The 27,039-nt window shown below is 38.6% G+C and overlaps 1 protein-coding gene across 13 annotated transcripts in view; it reads left to right on the forward strand.

Annotated features, from left to right (window-relative positions):
• The window catches only part of MYBPC1 (myosin binding protein C1), a 99,309-nt gene that overhangs the window by 55,543 nt on the left and 16,727 nt on the right, over positions 1–27,039 (forward strand). For 11 of the 13 annotated variants that reach the window (XR_016037637.1, XR_016037638.1, XR_016037639.1 and 8 more), the window contains 10 exons: positions 5,020–5,182; positions 6,288–6,394; positions 6,724–6,857; positions 12,756–12,915; positions 14,795–14,899; positions 15,627–15,815; positions 16,664–16,798; positions 19,924–19,977; positions 21,145–21,312; positions 25,010–25,098. Coding sequence is in view for 10 of the 13 variants with exons in the window: in XM_088837146.1 (XP_088693272.1) it covers positions 5,020–5,182; positions 6,288–6,394; positions 6,724–6,857; positions 12,756–12,915; positions 14,795–14,899; positions 15,627–15,815; positions 16,664–16,798; positions 19,924–19,977; positions 21,145–21,312; positions 25,010–25,098 (1,304 nt within the window). In the remaining 3 variants the exon portion in view is untranslated. The remainder of the gene's footprint in view (positions 1–5,019; positions 5,183–6,287; positions 6,395–6,723; positions 6,858–12,755; positions 12,916–14,794; positions 14,900–15,626; positions 15,816–16,663; positions 16,799–19,923; positions 19,978–21,144; positions 21,313–25,009; positions 25,099–27,039) is intronic. The other 2 variants (XM_055396322.2, XM_055396324.2) reach the window with 1 other exon arrangement.

The raw sequence follows: 27,039 nt of genomic DNA on the forward strand, positions 1-27,039 counted from the left end.
TCCCTTAGAAGAAATGGAGCAGCCATCGTAGTCAACAAGAGTCCGAAATGCAGTACTTGGATTCAATCTTAAAAATGACAGAATGATCTCTGATTGTTTCCAAGGCAAATCATTCAGTATCACAGTAATCCAAGTCTATGCACTGACCAGTAATGCTGAAGAAGCTGAAGCTGAACGGTTCTTTGAAGACCTATAAGACCTTCTAGAGTTAACACCCCCAAAAGGCGTCCTTTTCATTATATGAGACTGGAAAGCAAAAGTAGGAAGTCAAGAGATACCTGGAGTAACAGCCTAACTTGGTCTTGGAGTACAGAATGAAGCAGGGCAAAGACTAATAGAGTTTTGCCAAGAGAACACACAAGTCATAGCAAACACCCTCTTCCAACAACACAGGAGAAGACAGACCTACACATGGACATCACCAGATGGCCAATATTGAAATCATGTTGATTATATTCTTTGCAGCCAAAGATATTCATGGGGTTCTCAAGGCAAGAATACTAAAGTGGTTTGCCATTCCCTTCTCCAGTGGACCATGGTTTGTCAGAAAAAACAAGACCAGGTGCTGACTGTGGTTCAGATCATGAACTCCTTATTGTCAAATTCAGACTTAAACTGAAAAAAGTAGGGAAAACCACTAGACCACTCAGGTATGAAATAAATCAAATCCCTTACGATTATATCGTGGAAGTGACAAATAGATTCAAGGGATTAGATCTGATAGACCGAGTGCCTGAAGAACTATAGATGAAGGTTCGTGACATTGTACAGGAGGCAGTGATCAAGACCATCCCCAAGAAAAAGAAATGTAAAAAGCCAAAATAGTTGTCTGAGGAGACCTTACAAATAGCTGTGAAAAGAAAAGAAGCTAAAGGCAAAGGAGAAAAGGACAGATATAACCATTTGAATGCAGAATTCCAAAGAATAGCAAGGAGAGATAAGAAAGCCTTCCTCAGCGATCAATGCAAAGAAATAGAGGAAAACAATAGAATGGGAAAGACTAGAGATATCTTCAAGAAAATTAGAGATACCAAGGGAACATTTCATGCAAAAAAATGGGCTCGATAAAGGACAGAAATGGTATGGACCTAACATAAGCAGAAGATATTAACAAGAGGTGGCAAGAATACACAGAAGAATTATTCATGACCCAGATAACCAGGATGGTGTGATCACTCACCTGGAGCCAAACATCCTGGAATGTGAAGTCAAGTGGGCCTTAGGAAGCATCACTACGAACAAAGCTAGTGGAGCTGATGGAATTCCGATTGAACTATTTCAAATCCTAAAAGATGATGCTGTGAAAGTATTGCACTCAATATGCCAGCAAACTTGGAAAACTCAGCAGTGGCCACAGGACTGGAAAAGGTCAGTTTTCATTCCAATTCCAAAGAAAGGCAATGCCAAAGAATGCTCAATCTACTGCACAATTGCACTCATCTCACATGCTAGCAATGTAATGATCAAAATTCTCCAAGTCAGGCTTCAACAGTATGTGAACCGTGAAATTCCAGATGTTCAAGCTGGATTTAGAAAAACAGAGGAACCAGAGATCAAATCGCCAACACATGTTGGATCATTGAAAAAGCAAGAGAGTTCAAAAAAAACATCTATTTCTGCTTTATTGACTATGCCAAAGCCTTTGACTGTGTGGGTCGCAACAAACTGTGGAAGATTTTTCAAGAGATGGGAATACCAGACCACCTGACCTGCCTCCTCAGAAATCTGTATGCAGGTCAAGAAGCAACAGTTAGAACTGGACATTCAACAACAGACTGGTTCCAAACAGGAAAAGGAGTACATCAAAGCTGTATATTGTCACCCTACTTATTTAACTTACATGCAGAATACATCATGAGAAATGCCAGACTGGATGAAGCACAAGCTGGGATCAAGATTGCCAGGAGAAACATCAATAACCTCAGATATGCAGATGATACCACACTTATGGCAGAAAGTGAAGAAGAACTAAAGAGCCTCTTGAAAGTGAAAGAGGAGAGAGAAAAAGTTGGCTTAAAGCTCAACATTCAGAAAACTAAGATCATGGCATCCGGTTCCATCACTTCATGGCAAATAGATGCGGAAACAATGGAAACAGTGGCAGACTTTTTTTTGGGGGGGCTCCAAAATCACTGCAGATGGTGACTGTAGCCATGAAATTAAAAGACACTTGCTCCTTGGAAGAAAAGCTATGACCAACCTAGACAGCATATTAAAAAGCAGAGACATTACTTTGCCAACAAAGTTTCCTCTAGTCAAAGCTGTGGTTTTTCCAGTTGTCTTGTATGGATGTGAGAGTTGGTCTATAAAGAAAGCTTAGCACCAAAGAATTGCTGCTTTTGAACTGTGGTGTTGGAGAAGACTCTTGAGAGTCCCTTGGACTGCAAGGAGATCAAACCAGTCCATCCTAAAGGAAATCAGTCCTGAATATTCATTGGAAGGACTGATGCTAAAGCTGAATCTCCAGTACTTTGACCACCTAATGCGAAGAACTGACTTATTGGAAAAGACCCTGATGCTGGGAAAGTTGGAAGGCATGAGGATAATGGGATGACAGAGGATGAGATGGTTGGATCGCGTCACTCACTCAATGGACATGAGTTTGAGTAAACTCTGGGAGTTGGTGATTGACAGGGAGGCCTGGTGTGCTGTAGTCCATGGGGTCGTAAAGAATCAGACACAACTGATCGACTGAACTGAGCTGATTGAGAAGGAAATATTAAAAATCACCTGCCAGAGAAGTTACCCAAATGGTTAAGAAAGATTCTAATCACAAAACCATATTCATAGACTATAAATACTTAGATGTGATATCAAATCCTAATATCCTGTTTGCTTAATCCCTAGGTGAATTTGCTATCTATTCAATAAACATTCTATAATTACATTTGGGGTGAGAAGTTACTCAACTAGTGGGCCTCAATTGAGAAGATTGTAAGTGCTAATTTGCTGATAGGCTTTAGAGGTCTGAGAGAATTCATGGCCTTCCTCAAATACCCCGTGATGGTAGTAATTTCTTAATGACCGAGCCTGTCCCTTCCAGTTAGCCATGAAAATTGGAATAGCAAACTTCACAAGAAGATCAGTAATAGGTGGAGAGCGAAATCCTGTTCCTTATTTCTTAGTCCAGTTACAATTCATATGACCATTGAATTATTTGAAAGTAATTACAGTACACTCCTTATGTTTTGTGGAATAATGGCCATTGTAGTGTAATATAAAAAAATTTTTTTCAACCATAGGCAGATCCTTATCTGATATTTATATTCATTTAAACAATTACAGTTAGTCTTTCTATAACATTAACATATGCATTTTAAAAAATTACTATGCTGTACAAAGTCATGCAGTGAAAACCATACGGTCAATGGGGAATGTGGGTTAAAGACACAACACTCAATAATTTTTTCAGGGACCCAATTTTTAAAAAGTAAAATGAGGGCCTTCCCTGTTGGTCCAGTGGTTAAGACTTCCTACGTCCAATGCAGGGGGCACAAGTTCAATCCCTGGCCTGGGAGCCAAATACCTACATGCTGCATGGTGCAGCCAAAAAAATAAATAAATAAAATAAAATGATAAGAACCTAATAAAAAAAATCAGTGGCACAGTTTTACACATGTCTAGTCAGTGAAAGTGAAAGTGAAGTCGCTCAGTCATGTCCGACTCTTAGCGACCCCATGGACTGCAGCCTATCAGGCTCCTCCGTCCATGGGATTTTCTAGGCAAGAGTACTGGAGTGGGTTGCCAGTGCCTTCTCTTTAGTAACTACTTCAATAAATATGGCACTTTACCTTGAAAAAGATCTGAAATTTGTGTTAAAAATTTTGAAGCTCGTGAGCTATTGGAAGCAGTGGAAGGAGGTTATTTGAAATTGGGAGAGTTATAGTCTCAGATGTGCATGGTTGTGGCTCATCTAACAGGTTGAACTAAAGTAACTGGTTGATATTTCAGGTGTATGTATGTGTTCTGCACAATCCTACCTGCTCAGTTCAACTGGGTGCAGTTTTCTGGATTCTTCTAGTCTTTCTCATGAATACAATCATGGATAATCAAACATGAAATGTATGTTATGCTCTAATTGTCTTGAAATATTTCAGTTGCATTGGAACAAATGCTCATTTTCAAAACAAGCATTATAGTGAAACTATATCATTGTGAAATGACACCGTCTTGGCCTGTCTGAAATTTGGATTTGGCACTTAGTTCAGTTCAGTTCAGTTCAGTTCCGTCGCTCAGTTGTGTTCAACTCCTTGTGACCCCATGAATCACAGCATGCCAGGCCTCCCTGTTCATCACCAACTCCCAGAGTTCACTCAAACTCATGTCCATCGAGTTGATGATGCCATCCAGCCATCTCATCCTCTGTCGTCCCCTTCTCCTCCTGCCCCCAATCCCTCCCAGCATCAGAGTATTTTCCAGTGAGTCAACTCTTCGTATGAGGTGGCCAAAGTATTGGAGTTTCAGCTTTAGCATCAGTCCTTCCAATGAACACCCAGGATTGATCTCCTCTAGAATGGACTGGTTGGATCTCCTTGCAGTCCAAGGGACTCTCAAGAGTCTTCTCCAGCACCACAGTTCAAAAGCATCAATTATTTGGCAATCAGCTTTCTTCACAGTCCAACTCTCACATCCATACATGACCACTGGAAAAACCATAGCCTTGACTAGACGGACCTTTGTTGGCAAAGTAATGTCTCTGCTTTTTAATATGCTATCTAGGTTGGTCATAACTTTCCTTCCAAGGAGTAAGCGTCTTTTAATTTCATGGCTGCAATCAGCATCCGCAATGATTTTGGAGCCCCCAAAAATGAAGTCTGACACTGTTTCCACTGTTTCCCTATCTATTTCCCATGAAGTGATGGGACCAGATGCCATGATCTTAGTTTTCTGAATGTTGAGCTTCAAGCTAACTTTTTCACTCTCCTCTTTCACTTTCATCAAGAGGCATTTTAGTTCCTCTTCACTTTCTGCCATAAGGGTGGTGTCATCTGCACTTATAACTATCTATTGTTTCTGCAGTAAAACCTCTGAAGATATTGACACCTCTGACTGATCAGACTGTAAACCTTGGAAAAGAAATCTGCTTGAAGTGTGAAGTATCTGAGAACATAACAGGAAAATGGACTAAAAATGGTCTACCTGTTCAGGAGACTGACCGTCTAAAGATTGTTCACAAAGGAAGGTAAACAAACTAGGGCAATCCCTGAGTGAGGGCTGGTCCCCATATTGGCTTCTTCTACTTCCTAAATTAGATGATTGGTAAGGATGTTTGGAGAGTAGTCATAGGGAGAGTCTATTTCTGGTCTTTTGCTTCCAAATAGCAAGAATAGGTGATTTTCTGCTGTACATCATGTCATACTTGTCACCTGGTACCTGCACCTTACAGTGAGGTGCTATGTTATTTTGGAATCCATTGATTATTTCCATATAAGCATGAACTTAGAGGAATGGTACTGAATTTGAGTTGAGGAACTGGTCAAATTGGATTCACTGTCCCTAACTAATAAATGTCACATGAGCTTTCCACATTTTTTTTTTTTCGCCAGTGGGGAGGTTGCTTAATATCCTAGAATCTAGCAGAGATGCAGGGTAAGTCCAAGAGTTCTTAAACTTGGATCCATGGATTCTTAGGAGGCCCATGAACTTCAGCTGCCCCCCACCCTGGCAAATCCTCTGAAATTGTAAGCAGATTCTCTGTGTACAAAAATACTTGTTTTTCTCCAGAATGAATTGCCATTGTGTCCATCAGATATTCACTGGTTCATGATGCCAATGAAGTTAAGAACCACTGTTCTTAGGCCAATATTTTTTAATAACTATCAATGGAATAAAACCTTTAAAATTGTGAATCACTGTTTTATATCTGAAACATAGAATAATGTATATCAACTATGCCTCAGTTTGTTGTTTTTTTTTTAAGAACTATTCCTCTTAGGTTTGCATAAAAAAACCAAAGTCAAGGTTATTCTTGGTAATTTCTTGAATCTTAAAGAGTGGCATCAGTGAGGTGTTATCTTCTATCCTTTTTTTAAGCTATGAGATTTTTTAAAGGCAAAAGAGATTCTTGCATAGTAAACAGGCTGTATTTGTAGAGATGATTCCATATAGTCCAAAATAAATACTGAATGTGGATTAAAAAATAGGCTAATTAAGTATTCACATTATTCCCACTCTCTCTGCAGGCTGCACTAAGCAAGTTAAGATAAAACCATGTGTCTCCTCAGTTTGAGTCTTATACAGTCTAAATCTTTGCACAGTCTTAGAAATATGTTTTTTCATTTCCTTAGAATCCACAAATTAGTGATAGCCAATGCTCTCGTTGAGGACGAAGGTGATTATGTATTCACACCAGATGCCTATTCTGTTACTTTGCCTGCCAAAGTTCATGTTATTGGTGAGTGGATAAAAGAAGTCATTTCAGACTTGTATTCTTGTTTTTCTGGTTTTGCTTACCTTGGAATTATATTCAAAATGTGATATTTAAAGAAAAATACATGAATTGGTATTAATCGCTAGGCATAATATTAATAGTTAATTCTTAAGAGGTCTTAACGATGAAATAATTTTGCAAGGTACTGGCACTGACTGCTTTGACTCCTCTTATATCCTTTTTGACCAAATAAAATATTGGTTATTACCAGTGTTTGACACTAGACAAGACCTAACCCATATAATCACATGGAAATAAATGTCTGATAACAAAGGCCATGTTTAATATTCTAGATCCACCTAAGATCAACCTGGATGGTCTTGATGCTGACAATACAGTGACAGTAATTGCAGGAAACAAGCTTCGTCTAGAGATTCCCATCAGTGGGGAACCACCTCCTAAAGCCATTTGGAGCCGAGCAGATAAGGTTTGTTCTACACACACACACACACACACACACATATACCCTTCCCTACTCCCTTCCTTCCATAAGTCAGATGAAAGAAGGCAGCAAATAAATGTATGACAAAGATATAATTACTTTAGCAAATAAAGATCACTGATTTTTAGGCAAATACAATAACTGTTCATTTGCTTTTTATATTTCTGACTACCTACTATGTGAACATATGCAAATGAATATTGTTATGTGCCATGTATGAGATTCTATCCTTCTAATGGGTATCAGAGAATGGAGTGGAAGAGATATAGACAATGAATTATTAAATAAATAAAGTCCCTTTGGATAGTAGTGAGTGCTACGAAGATTAAAAAAATAACCAAGGCAGTATGATTAGTAAGTGACTGCATGGAGCGTCTACAGCCTCTACGAATGACAACAGGGAACCATTATGTGAATATAAGAGCAAAGAAATTTTCAGGTGATGTCAACGCAAGAGCAAAGAACAAGAGAAAATGCGCTTGACCTTCTGGAGGAATAAAAAGAAAGCCGGTATGGCCAGGACAGAGGGAGTAAGGAGGATAATCAATAGGATTGGAGTGGTCACGTGGAGCCAGCTCAAGTGTGATTCTGTGGCTTCCTGTATTAAATGTTTTAGGGGCAGTAAAACTATTCCATATAATGCTATAATTATGGATATCTGTCATTATAACATTGACATTATGACCCATATGACCTTCAGTTCAGTTCAGTTCAGTTCAGTCACTCAGTCGTGTCCGACTCTTTGGAACCCCATGAATCACAGCACACCAGGCCTCCCTGTCCATCACCAACTCCCGGAGTTCACTCAAACTCATGTCCATCGAGTCGGTGATGCCATCCAGTCATCTTATTCTCTGTCGTCCCCGTTTCCTCCCACCCCCAATTCCTCCTAGCATCAGACTCTTTTCCAGTGAGTCAGCTCGTCACATGAGGTGGCCAAAGTATTGGAGTTTCAGCTTTAGCATCAGTCCTTCCAGTGAACACCCAGGATTGATCTCCTCCAGAATGGACTGGTTGGATCTCCTATGACCCACTTAACATATGACATTATAGGTTTTTCAAAACCCATAAAATGTACAGCACCAAGAGTCTATGTAAACAATAGATTTTCAATGATAACCTTGTATCAGTGTAGGTTCAATCATTGTAACAAATGTACCTACTCTGGTGGGGGTGTCAATAGTGGGAAAGATTGTGTATGTGTGGAAACAGGGATTATATGAGAACTCTTTGTACTTTTCCATTCAATTTTGCAGGGAACTCAAAGCTGCTCTGCAAAAGCAATTTATTTTTTAAGGAAGTTGGAGACTGTTTCCTCCTTTTCTATTTTCTGGAGAGAAAAAAAAAAAGAGTTTGTTAAGCTATGAGACAACTTCAAGAAGTCAAATCTATGTGTAATTGGAGTCCCCAAAGAGTAGGACATAAAAATATATAAAGAATTAATGGCCCCAAATTTTTCAAATTGATAAAAAACTATAAAATCTCAGATCCAAGAAGTTCAATAAAATCCAAGCACAAGAAACATTAATAAATTTACACCATCATAATCAAATTGCTCAAAACCTGTGGTTAAGAAAACAATCTTAAAAGGAGACAGACAAAAAGGTCACATTAAATCTATAGGAACAAAGACTAGGATGACAGCTAATCTCTCTGGAAGCGAAGCAAGTGAGAAGACAGTGGGTCAACATTTAAAGGGGGAGAAAACAGTCACCTAGAATTCTATACTCAGTAGAAATAATTTTCAGAAACAAAGGCAAAATAAAGTTATTTTCAGATATGCAAAAGCTGAAAGATGTCATCTCCAGCAGACTTGCAGTAGAAGAAATGCTTAAAGAAGTCCTTAAGTCAAAATGAAGTGATACTGGGCTTCCCTGGTGGCCCAGTGGTAAAGAGTCTGCCCGCCATTGCAGGAGACATGGGTTCCATCCCTGATCTGGGAAGATCCCACATGCCACAGCACTACTAAGCCCGTTCACCACAACTACTGAAGCCCATGCCCTAGAACCCATATTCCACAGCAAGAGAAGCCACTGCAATGAGAAGTCCGCACACTGCAACTGAAGGGTAGCCTCTATCACCACAAATAGAGAAAAAGCTCGAGCAGCAATGAAGACTCAGCAGAGCTACAAATAAATAAATATTATACTAAAAAAGGAAGGGATACCAAGATGAAAGCATTTTCTTAAAGGAACTAAGAGCGCCAGAAATGGTACCTACATGGATAAACATTTAAGAGTTTTTTCTTATTATTTAAATCTTAAAAGATAATTGATTGTTTAAACAAAAATAATTATTATGCACTGTGGAGCTTGAAACATTAGTGTAAGTAAAGTTTATGACAATGAAAACATAAGACCAGGAGAGGATAAACAGAAGTAAGGATTAGAAGGAGTGAAATGGATGTATGCTGTTGTAAGTTTCTTTTGCTAAACATATAATATTATAATACCACATGAAGGTAGACTATATTATAAACCCTAAAGGAACTACTAAAATAATAAAACAAACAGTTATAGCTAATAGGCCAACACAGAACATAAAATGGAATCATGGAACCATATTTAATGAATCTGAAAGAAGGCAAAAAAAAAAAAAAAGAGGCAGAAAGAACAAATGAGACAAATAAAAAACAGCTACCAAGATGACAGAAACACAAAGAAAAATGGTTAAGTTGGAGATTTTAATACTTTTCTCTCCATAGTTGATAGAACAAGAAGACAGGCAATCAGTGAAGATATACAAAGTTTAAGAAATACTATCCACCATCTTGATGTAGTTGACATTTATAGAACACTCCATTAAACAAAGCAGAATGGGTATTATTTTAAAACGCACAGGAAAATTTACCAAAATAGACCATAAGTAAGTCTCAATAAATGTACAAGGACTCAGGTCATGCAAGGTATATTCTTTGACCACAATGGAATTAATTAGAAAACAATAACAGAAAGATTTGTAATATTTCTAAATATTGAGAAGCTAAGTAGCTTATTTTTTTTAAAAAAAGATAAAACATAACTCATGGATCAAAGAAGAAATGACAAGGAAAGTCAGAAAATATTTATGTAGTCAGTTGCTTCTAACTGTTTGCCAGGCTCCTCTGTCCATGGAATTTTCCAGGCAAGAATACTGGAGCAGGTTGCCATTTCTTATTCCAGAAAATATTTATGAACACACTACATATCAGAATTTGTGAAATATGACTAAATCAGTACTGAACATCCCTATGTCTATTAAAGAAATGGAATTCGTAGTTTAAAATTTTTCACAAAGAAAATTTCACATGTGGATGGCTTTATTGGATAGTTCCACCAAATGTTTAAAAAGAAGTAATATAAATTTAATATAAACTTCTAGAAAAAATTGAAGACAAGAAGATAGGAATATTTCCCAACACATTCTTGAAGGTTAGTATTATCCTTACAGCAAAACCAGAAAAAGACATTACAGAAAGAGAAAACTATAAATCAGTATCACTCCTGAACATAGAACAAAAAAAGTTCTAAACAGAATTTAGCAAATCAAATCCAAAAGTACATAAAAGGAACAATATGTTATATCCACAGGTGGCTTTTCCCAGGAATGCAAAGGTGGGTTTAGCATTGAAAAATAAATATAATTCACCATATTGACAAACCAGGGAAAGTATGTGATCATCTCAATAGACACAGAAAAACATTTGACAAACTTGAACACGCATTTCTAGTAAAAAAGCAAACCAGAACATGAAAGGAACTTCCTCAACATGATGAAAGACATCCTTGAAAATCCTACAACAATCCTATCATCCTACGTAATGGTGAAAGATCGAATGCTTTTCCTCTAAGATCAGAAAGAAGAGAAAAATGTTCACTCTTACCACTTCTATTCAACATTGCACTGAAAGTTATAGCCAGGGCAATCAAACAAGAAAAAAAAGTAAAAGACATACATTTTGGAAAGGAACAAGTAGAACTGTCTTTATTTACAGTTGACATAATCATTGATGTATTGGTTTGGCCAAAAATTTCATTCAGGATTTTCCGTAAAAATCCAATATAAGCCAAAAAAAGAAAAAAACTGCTAGTACCAATAGTCATGGTAGCCTATTTGTAATATTCAAAAGCTGAGAAAAATGCAGATTCCATCAACAAAATTCATACAAGGGAATAATTCTCAGTAATAAAAAGAAATGGATTAGTGATATAGTGCAATAACTTGGATGAGTCTCAAAATAATTATGCTGAGTGAAAGAAACTACCATTTTAAGAAACCATTAAAAAAAACCTGACAATACCAAATAATGGCGAGGATATGGAACAATGAAAGTCTCATACATTGCTGGTCAGGATGCAAAATGGTACATCTAGTTTGGAAAAGAGTTTGATAGTTTTTTAATATTAAAGTTAAGCATATACTTCCGTACAACTACAAAGCTATTCCTAGGTATTTTCCCCAAAGAAATGAAACACATGTCCACCTAAAAACCTGTTCAGGAATGCTTATAGCCGATTTATTTATAATTGTCAAAACCTGGAAACGATTCAAAAGTTCAATTGTATAAGGATATAGTTTGTACATACATTAACTGTGCATGGAATATGCAATGGGAAATTGCACAGTAATTAAAAGGAATGTGCTCATAATACATATAGCAAAATGGATCAATCTAAAAAATTTCACTTGAAATGTTTGACTCCATTTATTTGACATTCTGGAAAAGAGGAAACTAAAGTGGCAAATAACAGGCCAGTGATTGCCAGAGACCAGGGTTTAGTGGGTTGAATGCCAAGGAGTGTGGGGACACTATGGGAGGTGATGGAAAGTCTGTATCTTGATTATGGTACTGGTTACAGAATCACAGAAATTTGTCAAAATTCATGGACTGTATATCTAAAAGCTATGAATTTTACTCTATGTAAATTATAGCGCAATGAACAAAATAAAATACGGAAATATGAAGTGGATAATATAACACTGCCCTAAGTAAATCATTTTTCTTTTCACATTAAAAAAAAAGAGCAGAACATCTTTTAAAATCTTAAGGTAAGGATTTGGCTAAAATGAGGATATTTTGTTTTATCATAAAATAAGAATCATGAAAGCCACTTCAAATATTCTTACTATTGTCACAATCTTATGTTATTGAAGATTTGTAAGTCCTAATCCAGACCCTAAAGAGTAGAGATGACAATAGTTAGTGGCAAATTACCCAGGTTCTAAACTTCCTGGACCTTCTCTATTTTTCCTCTTTGTGTATCGGCTGCCCATTGTTGCATGGAAGATATGACCTGGGAATCAGAAAAATGTCATGTTACTTTAAATTAGAAGGAAGGGGAGAAATGAAGGAAAACAAGACGAGGAAAAGGGGAAGGAGAAAAGAAAGAAAATAGACGTCTCAGCTTCCCTCTGTCTTTACTTTAGGAATTAGATGTTCATTCCTTTATGTTCCACTGGAAGGGAAAAATCAAATTGGGAAGTTGCCACTGTGTCCTTCTTCAACCCCTGTCAGTATTTAAAAAATTTCAAAACATTTAAAGAAATGAACAAATCATTATTTAGTTTCTGGTATGAGTTAAATATTTTTAGTTTCTCCTAGAATGCCAGTTTTTGTGCTTATATTTTTGGTCCTCCAACTTTCTCTTTTTAAGGAGTTAACTGATAGTGAACTTGGAAGTCAAATCCCAGTGCTACCACTTCTTAGCCGTGCAACCTTGGGCCATAATTTTCTGATGTGTAAAATGGGATGACAGTATGTTTGTCGTTAGAGCTGGTCGAGGATAAAACTAGGAACGTGCTTTTCAGGCATTAGCACCATTTCCAGCTTAAGTGCCCAGGCACTCTTGAGGTGTCCTTATTGTTTGCACAGATCATACCACATTGCGTTTCCTTTCTCCCTAGGCTATTATGGAGGGCAGCGGCCGGATAAGAGCTGAAAATTACCCTGACAGCACCACTCTTGTTATTGACATAGCAGAAAAAGATGATTCTGGTGTTTACCACATAAATCTGAAAAATGAAGCCGGGGAAGCACATGCAAGCATCAAGATTAAAGTTGTGGGTAAGTCCTCAAGTCAACAAACTTCTAGGATCAAGCTGATGTGCTTAGATCCTAGGTTGACTTTCCAAGCTCTTGTTTGTCTCAGCTTTTCTGGGTAGCTGACAAAGAAACTCGCACTATAGCTGTACTTTATAAACCATTGCCTTTCTTTCTCTATCTTTGCCACTTCTTTATATGTTTTTCTTTTTCTTTTCTTTATCCTCTTTTCTTTCTTTTCCTTCCCTTCTCATCTCTTTTCTTGCCTAGAGGACTAGTTGCAAGAAGGAATAGCTGAAGTTAGACTTTGGGGTTGCTGACCAAGTTCTCTGCAGTCACACTCCCTTTCAGGGTCTTCCACAGTCACTGACACACAATTGTTAAATAATGTCCGGCATCACATTCATTGTAGAGTGCCGAGGCAGTGCAAGTGCAGGTTGGAAAAGAATTTTCAGAAACAGAGCTTTTCAGAAGGGAGTGAGTTTATTAAGAACAAAGAGCAGAGATTATGAGGGCACTGCAAATGCAGCGGTCTAACCTCCTGCCAGACCAGGGAGAGTCTTTTTATGGGAAGGAAATGGCAACCCAATCCAGTATTCTTGCCTGGAGAATCCCAGGGACGGCAGAGCCTGGTAGGCTGCCGTGTATGGGATCGCATAGAGTCGGACACGACTGACACGACTTAGCAGCAGCAGCAGCAGCCAATTTTTATAGCCTCAAGACAAAGCAATTCCTGCTGGATGGTTGGCATTAGGTGATTGGTTAAGGCGCCATAGGGTGACTACCAGGGTGGGCACTTTTGCTTCATTTGGGGTCAGGAAGTCTGCTGATAATTAATGATCAGGGTGGCTTTTGGCAATGGTTACAAAGGGGCTCAGTCAGTTCCAGAGGTGACCTTGGTTCTGGCTCCACTTCTGTGGCCTTAGTGCAAGGTCTAGCACCTGCAGCCTTGGGGCAAGACTCCACATAGAGGAATAAGACCTGCCTTGGTTCTTAGATGACTTTCTAAATGCTTTTTTCCAGACCCCAAAACCAAGTGAAATGAGTCTAGCAGATTACTGATAGACCAAGATCTCATGATTTCTTCATTCCATTTTAGTTTTCCCTCCAGAAACATATTTCAAATTGATCCAAAGCTAAGGTCATTTTATTACATATCGAACTATAGAAGACATGGTAACTTGACATTCTTTAAAAATTTATTTATTTGACTGTGTTGGGTCTTTGTTGTGGCACACCAGATCTTCGTTGCATCTTGCAAGATCTTTCATTGTGGTTAGATGGACTTTCTACTTGTGACATGTGGACTCAGCAGTTGCGGCACATAGGCTTAGTTTCTCCTAGGACTGTGGGATCTTAGTCCCCTGACCAGGAATCAAACCTGTATCTCCTGCATTACTAAGTGGATTCTTAAGCACTCGACCACCAGGGAAGTCCCTAACTTGCCATTTTTGACTTGGATTTCTACCAGTCAACATCTTGAATCTTCCAACTGATGTAAAATTTACAATAATTAGTCCTTGATTTAGTTCTGCTGGAAGTTCACTTTGTAGTTAAGAGACAAAATCCCATCCAATATTTAGGCAATAATTTAATTTCTTAGTCAGACCATTTTCAAGACAAACAACAAGAGTCTTGGATTTCATGCGGTCCTGTAACGTGACACCAGCTTAAAGGATTTGGAGACATCATTTCTATTTGTACTGGGCTCACCTTCCCTGATTCCATAAGGAACAGGACCTTATGCCTAAACTAGTTAGCTAGTGCATTTCAGTAAACATGGAAAAATAATCAGAAATAGCATTGCTTCTGTGATTATTACCCCAAAACATATTTTCCAATGAACATTTTTCTTTGTGTTTTTGGTCAATTTTATTTTATTCTATTTGTTTGTATGTTACAGATATCCCTGATCCTCCAGTGGCACCAAATGTGACAGATGTGGGAGACGATTGGTGCATCATGACCTGGGAGCCTCCTGTCTATGATGGAGGGTCCCCAATCTTAGGTAACTGCATGTTGGTTCATCTGTGGAATGGCCAATGGACTTGATGTGCACTTTATGCACATTAGCACAAAACACATTTTAAAATACTGAATTTAGAAGATCTTTAAATATCCATTCAAATTAAAATATATTGGGGGAATGTCCTTTAAGTACTTGAGATTTAAATAGCTCCTATGAATATCATCTGATTTCTTGTCCTCTTTTTTGACATTTCTATTCAGTATCTAATTTTGAAACAACCATAAGTCTAACTTTGTTCTGGTCAGTAAATGCCCAGTTCCAGAGAATTATGTCTATGAAGCAGTTTCATTTAGGGTTAAATATTTAGAAGAATTTACTTCCCCCATGGGACAAGAACATTTTTCTACTTGCTAATAATGAAACTTACAAAACTGGTTATTTCCCCCTTCTTACTTACATTGCCGGGACTCAAAGTCACTGTACAAATTTCTATACATCCGTGGTCTACTTTTTCCTCTTCTCTTCCTAGCACCACTTTAACTTATTTCTAGTGTTTTTATTTTTGTCTGTATCCCATGATGTTAATATTTGTATTCCTTACAATCTCTCTCAAACAACTGATGGAATAAGATGAGCTGAAAATACATGTATGACTTTTTCATTTAGAGTACTGAGAATTTAAGAAATTTTTGAGAATTCTAATATCTGACAAAGTTTAATTTTAGAGGCCAAGGAAAAACCTATTTCCATTTTGTGTCCCCTTCAGGGTATTTCATTGAGAGGAAAAAGAAACAAAGCTCCAGGTGGATGAGGCTGAATTTCGATCTCTGCAAAGAAACAACCTTTGAGCCCAAGAAGATGATAGAAGGTGTGGCTTACGAGGTCCGCATCTTTGCTGTCAATGCTGTTGGCATCTCTAAGCCCAGTATGCCCTCCAAGCCTTTTGTTCCATTGGGTGAGTCAAGAGAGATGTGTCTTTGTCATGAAAATCATTGCCCCAGGTTGTGATTGCTGTCTTCCGACTTCTAACTGAACCAGACCTAGAAGCTTCTTGGAGTGGTGCCAGAGCAAGAAACTAGAAATTGTTAGGGACAATTGTCTAAGAGATTACAAACAATGTGATAAGAGTTGAATGCCTTCATAGTGTAGGCCCTGGGATTTCTTACTGGAATTCCAAAGACAGCTGTGGGTGGCTCTGTTGCCCCTCCTCACTGGAAACACAGTTGAGCCTGTTGACACATGACTGCCCTCGTTTGACCTTTTGAAAGTATAAGCCAGCACCTTAGTATAGACACTATAACTAAAACAAACTGAGATCTACTCAACGAAGCACACTTGGAAGCTAGTCTCTTTGCTTTACAGTCACACTTTAAATGTTATCTATGAACAAAAAAAGTCAATTCAGTAAAGACAAAGAAAGAGATAAGATGTCTCTGCCATTTTATGGTAGAGAAGTGTAATTTTCAAGAAGAGTTTGCTCTTGAAAATTAAGAAGTTATGGGAAATTTACACTAGATCATTAGATCTCAATCTTTGACTTTTTTCAAATGCCTTGGGCCTCCCAGAATCCCACACCAACCTCCCAAGTGGAGAGCAAGTGTGGCAGCATTTCTGAAATATTTTTCATGCCTGGCAGATCTTTGCCACATACACAGCATATACTCAAAAAGTCTTCACTGAATTTTATTAAGATGTGGGGGCTTCTGTGTGCATTTTTATTTGTATCCTAGTTCATTTTCTCACAGTTCCTGTGCCGTAATTCTGTGGTTAATAGTTTCTGCTTTTTCTTTCTTATCTTTAAAGCGGTAACCAGCCCTCCTACTCTTCTGACTGTTGACTCTGTAACTGACACCACGGTCACAATGAAGTGGCGGCCCCCAGACCAGATTGGCGCAGCAGGTTTAGATGGCTATGTGCTAGAGTATTGCTTTGAAGGAAGTAAGTACAACTCATAATTCAAATGAATACCGTCATCAATAGGTGAGATATGCCCCCCTTTCTTTTGTTTCTGTCTTGGGAATTCTTCTCCTGCCTACTGAAAATGACAAGCCGAAGGTCATCCTTCTGTGATGGATAAGAATTCAGCCCTTCTTTGGTATTAATCATTTGAGATCTCCAAAATATCCAGGTGGGCTCCCAGATCTGACCATATGATAGATCTAGGACATAGGAGGAGGGATTCTAACCAAACTTCAGGGATCCCTTCTTCTTGAATTGGTGGAATTAAAATGTGCCAAAGCAAAATAAAAGTCTAGTTAGGATAAAGCAAATTGGAAATGCTAAACTCTATACTGAGCAGAGGTCAGTTATCAGCAGAGCTACCTATTTCTGGGTAAGGAGAGATTATATATTTGACTATCTAGTGATCAATTCCTGCCTTCTTATAGGGAAAAAAAAAAAATAATCAAGAGCAACTTTCAGTGTTTTAAAGACTCAGTAAGGAATCTTACACCAGAGGGTGTAAGAAATAGATTTGACAAATGGCAGTAATTTGTCTCAGGACATGAGTGTATAAAATTTTAATGGTTTAATGGCTTATATTTAGGAGGTGAATAGAAACTGGCCAAAAAACCTCTTCCTGATAGCAATAATAAAAAATAGAAAATGACACAAGAAAATATGGGCCAGAGTATATCTAAAACCAAAAAAAGTACAGTTCACTAAAAGTCTCTTGTATTTTTTTATTTCCTTCTTGTCATGATTTGGAGATGGGTGAATAATACTTCCCTAGCTCTAAACTCAGGCTCCATTCTAGATGATGGTAGGTAAACAGGGAAGTTTGTTCAAATCTTGACAAATGAGAAGCCAAGATGGCCTCTAAGAAAATTCTTTGGACCTGCAACTTTAACATGACTCTTACATGAATGAAAGAGAGACTCCAGAGCACATTTGAGAAAACAGGAGTGTGAACAGAAGGATAACGTCTATGAAGAAGAAACTTCTTGGAAGAGCGAACTGCTGAAAAAGAAGCCAGCCCCAGGCCTCTGGATGGGAGCACCTGTGGAAATAACCTGAGTTGGTCGGGAGGGTGGAAGAGAAAGGAGAAATAGAGAATCTTGGTAACACTCCATTCCATTCACATGCACTCACTCACAGAGCACTGTGCTTGATATTTCCAGGGCTTAGAAATCCACTAACCAAAACAGCAACGGGGGGAATTAGAAAACAGTTCCCAGAGTTATCCCAGTGCGGGAGGGGGCATTGTCACTCAGGCAACAAATAAGATCTTGAGCACTTCAGGGTATGGTTTATTCCCATTCCATTCCCCTCCACCTGTTTGGAACACCCCCCAAGCCCTCCTCTCTGCTATTTATACTGTCCTGCTGGCAGACTTTCCCAGTCTTCTATGTGATGGGGCTGCTGAATGTGAACCTTTTGTGTATGTATGAAACAGAGCAAATTCTTTACTCTTTTCTTTCTGATAGGTTTAAAAAGTAAGAAGATACAGCAAAATGATAGATGGCTGTCATTTTGATGTTACCCACCTTAGATAAAATACAACGAAGTGTATTTTACATAATTTTGTGTGTGGTCTGTGTAGATATATATGTATACCCCTATACATATATATATGTACACAGTCATTATTATGTATATATTTTGCCACATAACGTGTTGGAATTAGCTTTTTATGGAAGTTCTTTCATAACGTGTATATCTTTCTTCTTGCAGTCTTTTCTTCCTTTCTGTGGCTGCCCTATTCTCCATTCTCTTTTAATGGCTGTTGTCCTCCAGACTAATTTCTGTAGTGTTTGATGCTTTTAGATACATCAGGTTTTATTCTGTAAGAGAATTCTTTCTTTTATAAGATCGTGTGTTGGTTTGGACTCTTTCTCTTGGTTTTTATTTTATTTTGTAATGCCTGCACCATTTTACTCTTCATTTTCTTCCTTCACCCTGGTCCTTCCTTTTCTTCCTGAAAACTTTTCCTCATGTATCAAATAACTTTCACATTCCTTTCCCAACCCCTGGACACCAATTTCTTTCTGTTTCCCTCAAGTAGTTCCAACATGAAAAGATGTTTTTGTTTCTCTCTGATCTTGCTTTGTCCTGTTTCCTCTTGAAATTTTCTTCTTGCCTACTTCTTCACTCGTTCATGCATGTTTTCTCAGTCTCCTGTTTCACATTCTCATCAATTGTTTCTTCATTATGAAATATCAACATGGTAGCTCCTAAACCAACCATTGACTTCAAGGTGTTTCTCTTTTTGAAAGTCCTGAGTAATTTGTAACATTCAGATGCCCTCCTAGCCACCAGGATATTCTGGCTTGCTGCTCCTTCTCCCTGATACTCCTAGAAGGGTTGAAATAAGAGAAAGAAGAATCCCCATCCCCCTGCTCCCTTCCTGATAACCCAGATGGTCATCATTCCGAACCATTGGGGGAACACCCACAACCACTCTGAGCCAGGAGCATCCTCCACCTGCATGGAATGCAGGAACCCAGGATAGCTTAATTTGTTTGCTAGACCAAGAGCTTGTTGTCATGACAACCAGGGACTGCCTCCTGGGCTGCTGGGGCAGTTTTTAATTTTCATGGGGAACACTTCCAATTCCTGGTAAGACCGAGCTGCCCTTACCTCAAGTGCCCTCACTCCCAGACTCTGATGTGAGAGCCCCACAGAGGGAGAACTATGTTCCCTGAGGACCCACCGGACCCTCCCCAGCTGAGGTGGGAGGACAAGAGCAAGGGGAGACTGTTCCACTGCGGACTGCTCCCCTATGGAGTCTAGGACCTCTTCTGCTTTTGTCTTCGGGGTCTTGCTTTGTTCTCTTCTACTTCTTGCTCCCAGAGTTGGAGGTGTCCCAGCCTCCTTTCTCCTCCTCTTCTCTGTGGCAGGTGCCTCAGGACAAAAAAACCACAGTCTGGACAGAGCAGGCTGTGCCCCTCCTGAGGAATTCCCCTCTCCTTTAACGTGTTTGGTCTCTTCCGTCACTGTTCTGAAGACAAATATCTTTGCATACTTTGCACACTTTACTAACAGAGAATGCTGACTACTGATACGATATTCTTCTGGTGTGAAAGTGGGTGTCTTTAATTAATTTTAATGACGGATTCTCAAAGGTACATCAGCAAAACAGTCTGATGAAAATGGGGAGGCTGCATATGATCTACCAGGTAAAGTATTCTCTGAAAGCTCTCAAAGTTTCTTACTGTATGATAAAGTTTCTGGGAATGTTCAAAGACCGAGCATGAAGTACACCCACACACAAAAAGCCCTTAGAGATGGAGGGGGAGGGTGGGCCATGAGTTAATAATGTGGGAACTGAGCCTTCTTCTTTCTTTTTTTACCCCGTGGGCATAAGAATGCATATAAACGTTTAGAACTTGAAATGTTTGTAAAACCTGGATGCTGGGTTTAAATTTTCTTGATGTAATAGACAAAGCTACCAAAAGCATTTAAAAAAATCAGAACTTTTGACTGAAGTGAGATTATGCCAGTTCTTTATGAGGTCTTGGCTCCTGAGCTGTGTTTCCTCTTTACTGTGGATATAAGCTTCTTTTCTTCATAATCGGGGGCATAACCCGACTTCCCATGGGCTTCCCTGGTGACAGACAGTAAAGAATCCACCTGCAATACAGGACACCTGGGTTCGATCTCTGGGTTGGGAGGATCCCCTGGAGAAGAGAATGGCTACCCACTCCAGTGTTCTTGCCTGGAGAATTCCGTGGACAGAGGAACCTGGCAGGCTACAGTCCATGGGGTGACTAAGAGTCAGATACAACTGAGCAACTTTCACTTCACTTCACTTCACTTCATTTCACTTTACTTTACTTCGGACTTCCCATGGCCATATTATTGTCTTATAGTAATAAGCCTGCCAGGATAAAATGGAAAGATCATATGACTATAAAGGTCAGTGTCTCTCATTCATAAGAATAGCGTTTTCCTTTTTTCCTGAGCTTTAATGTATATTGATGGATAAATATCATGTTTATATCAATTGTAAAAAATGTATACTGTAAAACCAATTTGGAATAAGCTACTACAAAATTCCTGGAACAGTCACTATCATTCAGGATACCCTAGTATTGTGAACAAGAGACTTTTTAGAAATAGCAGAATCTAATTATCATTCCTGATTTTTACCTTAGCCATTCTAGGCCATTTTCCATTTAAATATGATAAAATCCCAGCCATGTAGTCTGAGTACAGAGCAAAGTCATATTCCCTCAAAATGATTTAATTTAGAGTAAAATACTAATTTGGAGTCAATTGTTTAACAAGATAATTTCTTTCACTAACTATTATTTTTCTTTTCTTTTTTCCTTAATGGATTTTAGCTGACGACTGGATAGTTGCAAATACAGAACTGATCGACAAGACTAAGTTCACCATCACAGGTCTGCCGACGGATTCAAGGATCTTTGTGCGTGTAAAGGCTGTGAATGCAGCCGGTGCCAGCGAGCCCAAGTACTACTCTCAGCCCATCCTTGTGAAGGAAATCATAGGTAGGTGGCAAGGCTTTCAAAATTTTGTCTCCATGTGTTTTTAACTGCTTTCTTTCTGAAACCCTCCTCTTTTGTTGTCACTCCTTTGATATTCTATTAATATCTCCTGGGAGTTTGAAATGAACAAAATATCCCTTTATAGGCAGTGTGGGAGGTCAGCTCCCAGTTTAGTATTAGCCAGATAAGTACACCAGGTTGCATGAGCCAAATCTGATTGAGCTGCCTTTTTATAATGGGGGGGAGGGGAAGAAACAGTTCAAACAATCCATACAGCAGCAACAATGGCTCCAATGAGTCTGTGAGGTCAAAATCATTTTCATAGTAATATGAACATGTTGTTTTCCCTTTTCAGTGTTTGACCTTTGCACTGATGGTGCAAAAGCAATGGTGTGTAAAACTGCTGATGTCTTAGCACAGATCATATTCATGCCACCAAATTGTCTGGTCAGTCTTACCACCATGCACTCCCAATTAAAATAAATGGACCTTAGAGTGTTCTTGATGAGGCATAAAAATCATTAATAATCATTTAATATGATTATTTAAATGATTAATAATAAAAAATTAATCATTTAATCATTTTTAAGCCTTTTTCCCGGTATGTGTGACAGTGAAATGCAAATTATATGTCAAGATTTTATGCTATGTACCCTAGTACAATTGTTGTCTCTAGGAAAAAGTATTTCTGCAACTGAGTTAAGAGCCTGAACTAGTGTCCTATTCCAGGAAACTCCATTCTTCCTTGAAAGAATGACAGAGTGACAAACTGTGGCTAGCCAAGTTTGCGTATTTGGCAGACATTTTCTAGAAAATGGAGTGAACCTGTAACTTCAAGGAAAACAATTTACAGTATTTGTTGTCAATTTGTCCATGAAAAAAATTAATCTTTGAAGCAAAAATTAGAATTTTGGAAAACTGGTATCCACCATCATTGACTTGACAGCTTTCTAATACTTAAAATCTTTTCTGATAAAGTATGTGGTGATATTAGCAAATGCAATTTTTCGATACTGAATAATGAATGCAGTGTTTCAAAATTTGAATGATCTGCATAATTCAGTGAAGCTATATTTCCCAAAAGACTAATGCAAGTTTAAAAATCATGCCTGGGTAAAATACATTCAAAATGAAAGGTAGATCAATGGACTTTAATGTAACAGAATATGAAAAGTTCATAGAAGGTTTTAGATTCCACACTGTAACTAACCCTTAAGAAATTACAATTTATGTTTTAGTGTAGAATCAAAAAGGAATACCCACAATTGTCTGAAAAAATTTATTAAAATATTCTGTGTGAAGTCAAATTTTCTTCAAGCACTTCAAGCAAAACAACATATTGCAATAGATTAAAAGTCAGACAATAAAGAGATTTGCCAAAACAGAAAATAATGCCACTCATATCACAAGTTTTTGTCAATGTAAATATGGTTGTTTTCATTAAAGTGATATTTATATTGTTATTTTTCAAGTGAGTATATAAATATTTCAAAATTTATTGGTTTTAATTTCTAATATGGTTAATATGATAGATACAGCCTATATAAACAAAAGCTTTGTGGGACCTTCCTTTGTTTGTTTTTAAGAGTGTAATAGGATACAGAGACCAAAAAGTTTCACCAAGAAGCATCACTGCTCTAGGGCAAAGAATATTGGAAAGTGGTTGAGCATCTAGATCTGGATCGTGTTGAGCCACAGACTTATGGTGTGACTGCCTGAAACCTTTTGGGAGGTTAGGGGATGGATGGATGGAAAAAAGTGTGAAGAATGCACATTTTCTTAGTTGATTCTGGAGACAAACTATGACAGCTGAGTTCTGTTTCTTTCATTTATTGACTATGTGGTTTCAAGCAAGGGACTTGCTTTTCCTGAGCCGTAATTTCTTCATCTGCAAAATAGAGACAATAATAGAACTTACCACCTCAAGAACTTGTGAGAGCTGAATGAATTAATCCCTGTTATTTGCTTAATGAAATGCTTGCCACACAATAAGCTCTTGGTATATGCTTTTATTATGATGATGGTTTTGGTTTAGTTTGCTATGGAACCTCACTGAGTCTCTTTAGTTGCTATGGAACCTCACTGAGTCTCTTTTTCCTTAACTCTGTGAAGTTAGGGAGTTAGAGGATCCCTCAAGTTCTCTCCCAGCTGGAGCATTCAGTAATCACCACTCCTACCACCATCATCATCATCATCTCCTGAGTTTAATGAGCACTTACTCTTCTCAGCCAGTATGCTAAATGCTTTATCTAGATGACCTTGTTTAATCCTCACAACAATCCTGTGAATTAGATCTTGTGGAGTAGGCTGAGACCACAGCCTGATCTAGAACTCAAACCCAGATCTCTCTGACCCTGCAGTCTGTGTGTCTAAGCAGAGCGTAGGTACTTGAGGCTGACTCCAGGTTCTAATCCTGGCTGTCTTACCCTGGGCAAGTGACTTAAACCCCTGTTGGCTTTAGTTTCTTTATCATAAAGTAAAAAGAATATCTTTGCCATAAAGGTAGCTGTGAGGGTTAAGTTGGTCCCTTCATGAAAAGCATTTACTATTCCATACTGAGCCCTCAAATGATACTAAGCCCACTTCATCCCTATGAGCCATGAGCCTCGATTTTCTTCTGCCTTTGATGGGTTTATATCCACATGTCCTAATATCTTTGTGGTGTTTAATGAATATCAACATTCAGTGGGCTAGTGCTGCATGTTACATACTTCACCATAGCCATAGAGGGAGAAAGTTACCATCAATAAGCAACAAGTGCTAGGTACTAAAGCTTTTTAAAATGTTTTAAATTATTTTAAAATTTTTATTGGAGTATAGTTGCTTTACAATGTTGTGTTAGTTTCAGCTGGACAAAGCTATTTTATTATTATTATTTTCTGGTGAGAAAAAATAGTCAGTCCTACCAGCTGATGTGGTGACTGTAGATCTTTTATCGAATGTCCGTTGGAGAATATACTCACTGTTGGAAACTACAAAAAAAAATATATAAGGCCCTAAGAGAAACTTTAGTGTTTGCTTTCAGTTAGTTCAGTTCAGTCGCTCAGTCATGTCCGACTCTTTGTGACCCCATGGACTGCAGCACGCCAGGCCTCCCTGTCCATCACCAACTCCCAGGGTTTACTCAAACTCATGTCCATCAAGTCGGTGATGCCATCCAGCCATCTCATCCTCAGTCGTCCCCTTTTCCTCCTGCCTTCAATCTTTCCCAGCATCAGGGTCTGTTCAAATGAGTCAGTTCTTCACATCAGTTGGCCAAACTATTGGAGTTTCAGCTTCAGCATCAGTCTTTCCAATGAACACTCAGGACTGATTTCCTTTAGGCTGGACTGGTTGGATCTCCTTGCAGTCCAAGGGACTCTCAAGAGTCTTCTCCAACACTACAGTTCAAAAGCATCAATTCTTTGGTGCTCAGCTTTCTTTATAGTACAACTCTCACATAATAAAAATAGGAAGTTGCAGAAAATCAAAGAGGTCAAGAGTAAATTTTGTTGAGTCAAACTGTTAAAGCATCTCTTCTTGAAGGTAACATTTGGAACCAAAGTTACCATATATAATCTATTAGTGGCCCATCTAAGATTTTACTGCAGAGACATAAGCACAGGGAAATCCTGATGAGTATATGCCAGGTACGCTTATGTAAGGGTGCTTCCAGTGTATGGTACTAATTACAAAATTATGCTCTTCTACTGTATCTCAGAGCCTCCAAAGATTCGCATCCCAAGGCACCTGAAGCAAACCTATATCCGCAGAGTTGGAGAAGCCATCAATCTGGTTATTCCTTTCCAGGTAATAATTCAGGGTTGTTCACTTTCTCATTACAATGCTGGGGTGTTTAAGGAGTAAAAGGAGATACCAGCATTTATATTATTCATGATTCAAGATTTCCTCAGAGGAAAAGTAGGAAATAATGGACCAGATTTGGAGAATGACTGAACAATCTCCAGCTTTAGAAGTACAGAAATCTATAAAACTGTCATAGATTTTCAAAATGAGACCTTATCTTGTCCGAAGCTCAGTGACTATAGTGGGCCAGAGAGCAAATACCGAGGAGACACCAAAACAAGAAATGCTTAAAGATCTTTCTGGTTCTATCCATCTGTAAAAATGATCTTCCTTTTAAGTGAAGTTCTTGCTGTAACACGCAGGAAAACAACATGTGCTTGCTTCCTGCAGTTACCCCAAACCACACTCAAATTACCCAAGTTCCAATGAGGGATAACTGAAATTTGAAATTTTGATGTCACTAACTGAAGTGTATGAATATTGTTAAATCATTGCTCCTGAAGAAGAATCTGTTGTTTATAAGTTTAACCAGGTTTTGCATGCAATAATCATTTTTGCACTCTCTCTCTCTCTCTCTCACACACACACACACACACACACACACACACACTGCACCATTACCTCCTTACTCATTTGATTCGTTTTATGCCTTAACAGTGCTGTTCAATAGAACTTTCTGTGGTGATAGACATATTCTGTAAATGCAAAGTCCAATATGGTAGCCAGAAGCCAGATGAGGCTATTAACTTAAAAAGAGCAGCTAGGAATTAGGGTGATGGGGGAATTTTTAATTTTCCTTAATTTTATTTAGTTTTAGCTTATATGGTCACATTCAGCTTGTGGCTGTTATATCAGGCAGCCTTAGAACTAAAATTTAGGTCTCTGCACACATTTGAAAATACACATACACCCACAGCTGTTTCAAACTCAGGCTCCCGTGAAAATTAACCTAAAGGGACAGCCAGTTCAGGCCATTCTCACTGCACTTGGGGCGCAGCCTTAGAAGTTATCTTCTACATAGAACGTGAAGTCAGAACAAAAGTCAAGGAGGAAGTGAGTGTAAACATGGCAGAGGAGGAAGGAGGTGGCTTGGCAAGGTTCCTCCCACTTCTCTCCTCCCACTGCCTTAAATAAAACGAGGAGTTGGCACAAGGCAGGCACCCAGGACCCTGCTCTGCAATGGGGCTGAATTAACCCTCTAGTATCCACACAATGTTGACACCTGGGGCTAATCCCAGTTCTGGATCTTGTAGGGGGAGGCAGTGTATTCAGCTTCTGTCACTGGGTGTTGGGGAGGAAAGAACATGAGAAGAGGGACCTCATATGTATGGCATCCCTAGGGGCTGGTCATTTACCAGGAGAGGGATGGTGAGACTAGTATGTCATGTTTGTATATTTATGTAGCCTCTAGAGTTCTGAAACCTCATGTGAGCCCCATGTGAGAGGCAGGAATGGCAGATTTCCTTACCCACCTTGAGAAAGGAAGGAACCGATATTCAGAGAAGTTAAGTGATTTGCCCAAAGTCACACAGCAAGAAAACAGTAGTGCCATGAGTAGCGTCTGTGTCTCCAGACAATAAATCCAGTGTTTTTTTCACTTCATGTTTTATCAGAGAACTCAATTTTTCCCCCTAGTAGTTAATAATAAAGTGCAGTTTAAGGAAGTGAGACCTGGAACTATTTTCCCATCTTTAACAATATTGTTAAACTTCCTACTAGCACATCTGAGCACCCTGTCCATTTTTTCAAGGCCTGTGGGCAGAGGTTTGATATGTGTCTCTCACATTCCTTAACAGAACCTATCAACAAGCCACATTAGGATCCCTTGGGAAGGCTGTGCCTTACCAGGCACTTGGTTCTTGTCTGTGGGTTGAGCCTGGAGGCTCAGGAATCCTACGAAGTTCCTTTGTAATGTAAATGAAACTCGAATCCTTGAATGACATT

The sequence above is a fragment of the Moschus berezovskii genome, chromosome 6 (genome assembly GCF_049115385.1).
Source record: "Moschus berezovskii isolate FMDL1 chromosome 6, NW_MosBer_1.0, whole genome shotgun sequence".
NCBI classification, from domain to species: domain Eukaryota; kingdom Metazoa; phylum Chordata; class Mammalia; order Artiodactyla; family Moschidae; genus Moschus; species Moschus berezovskii.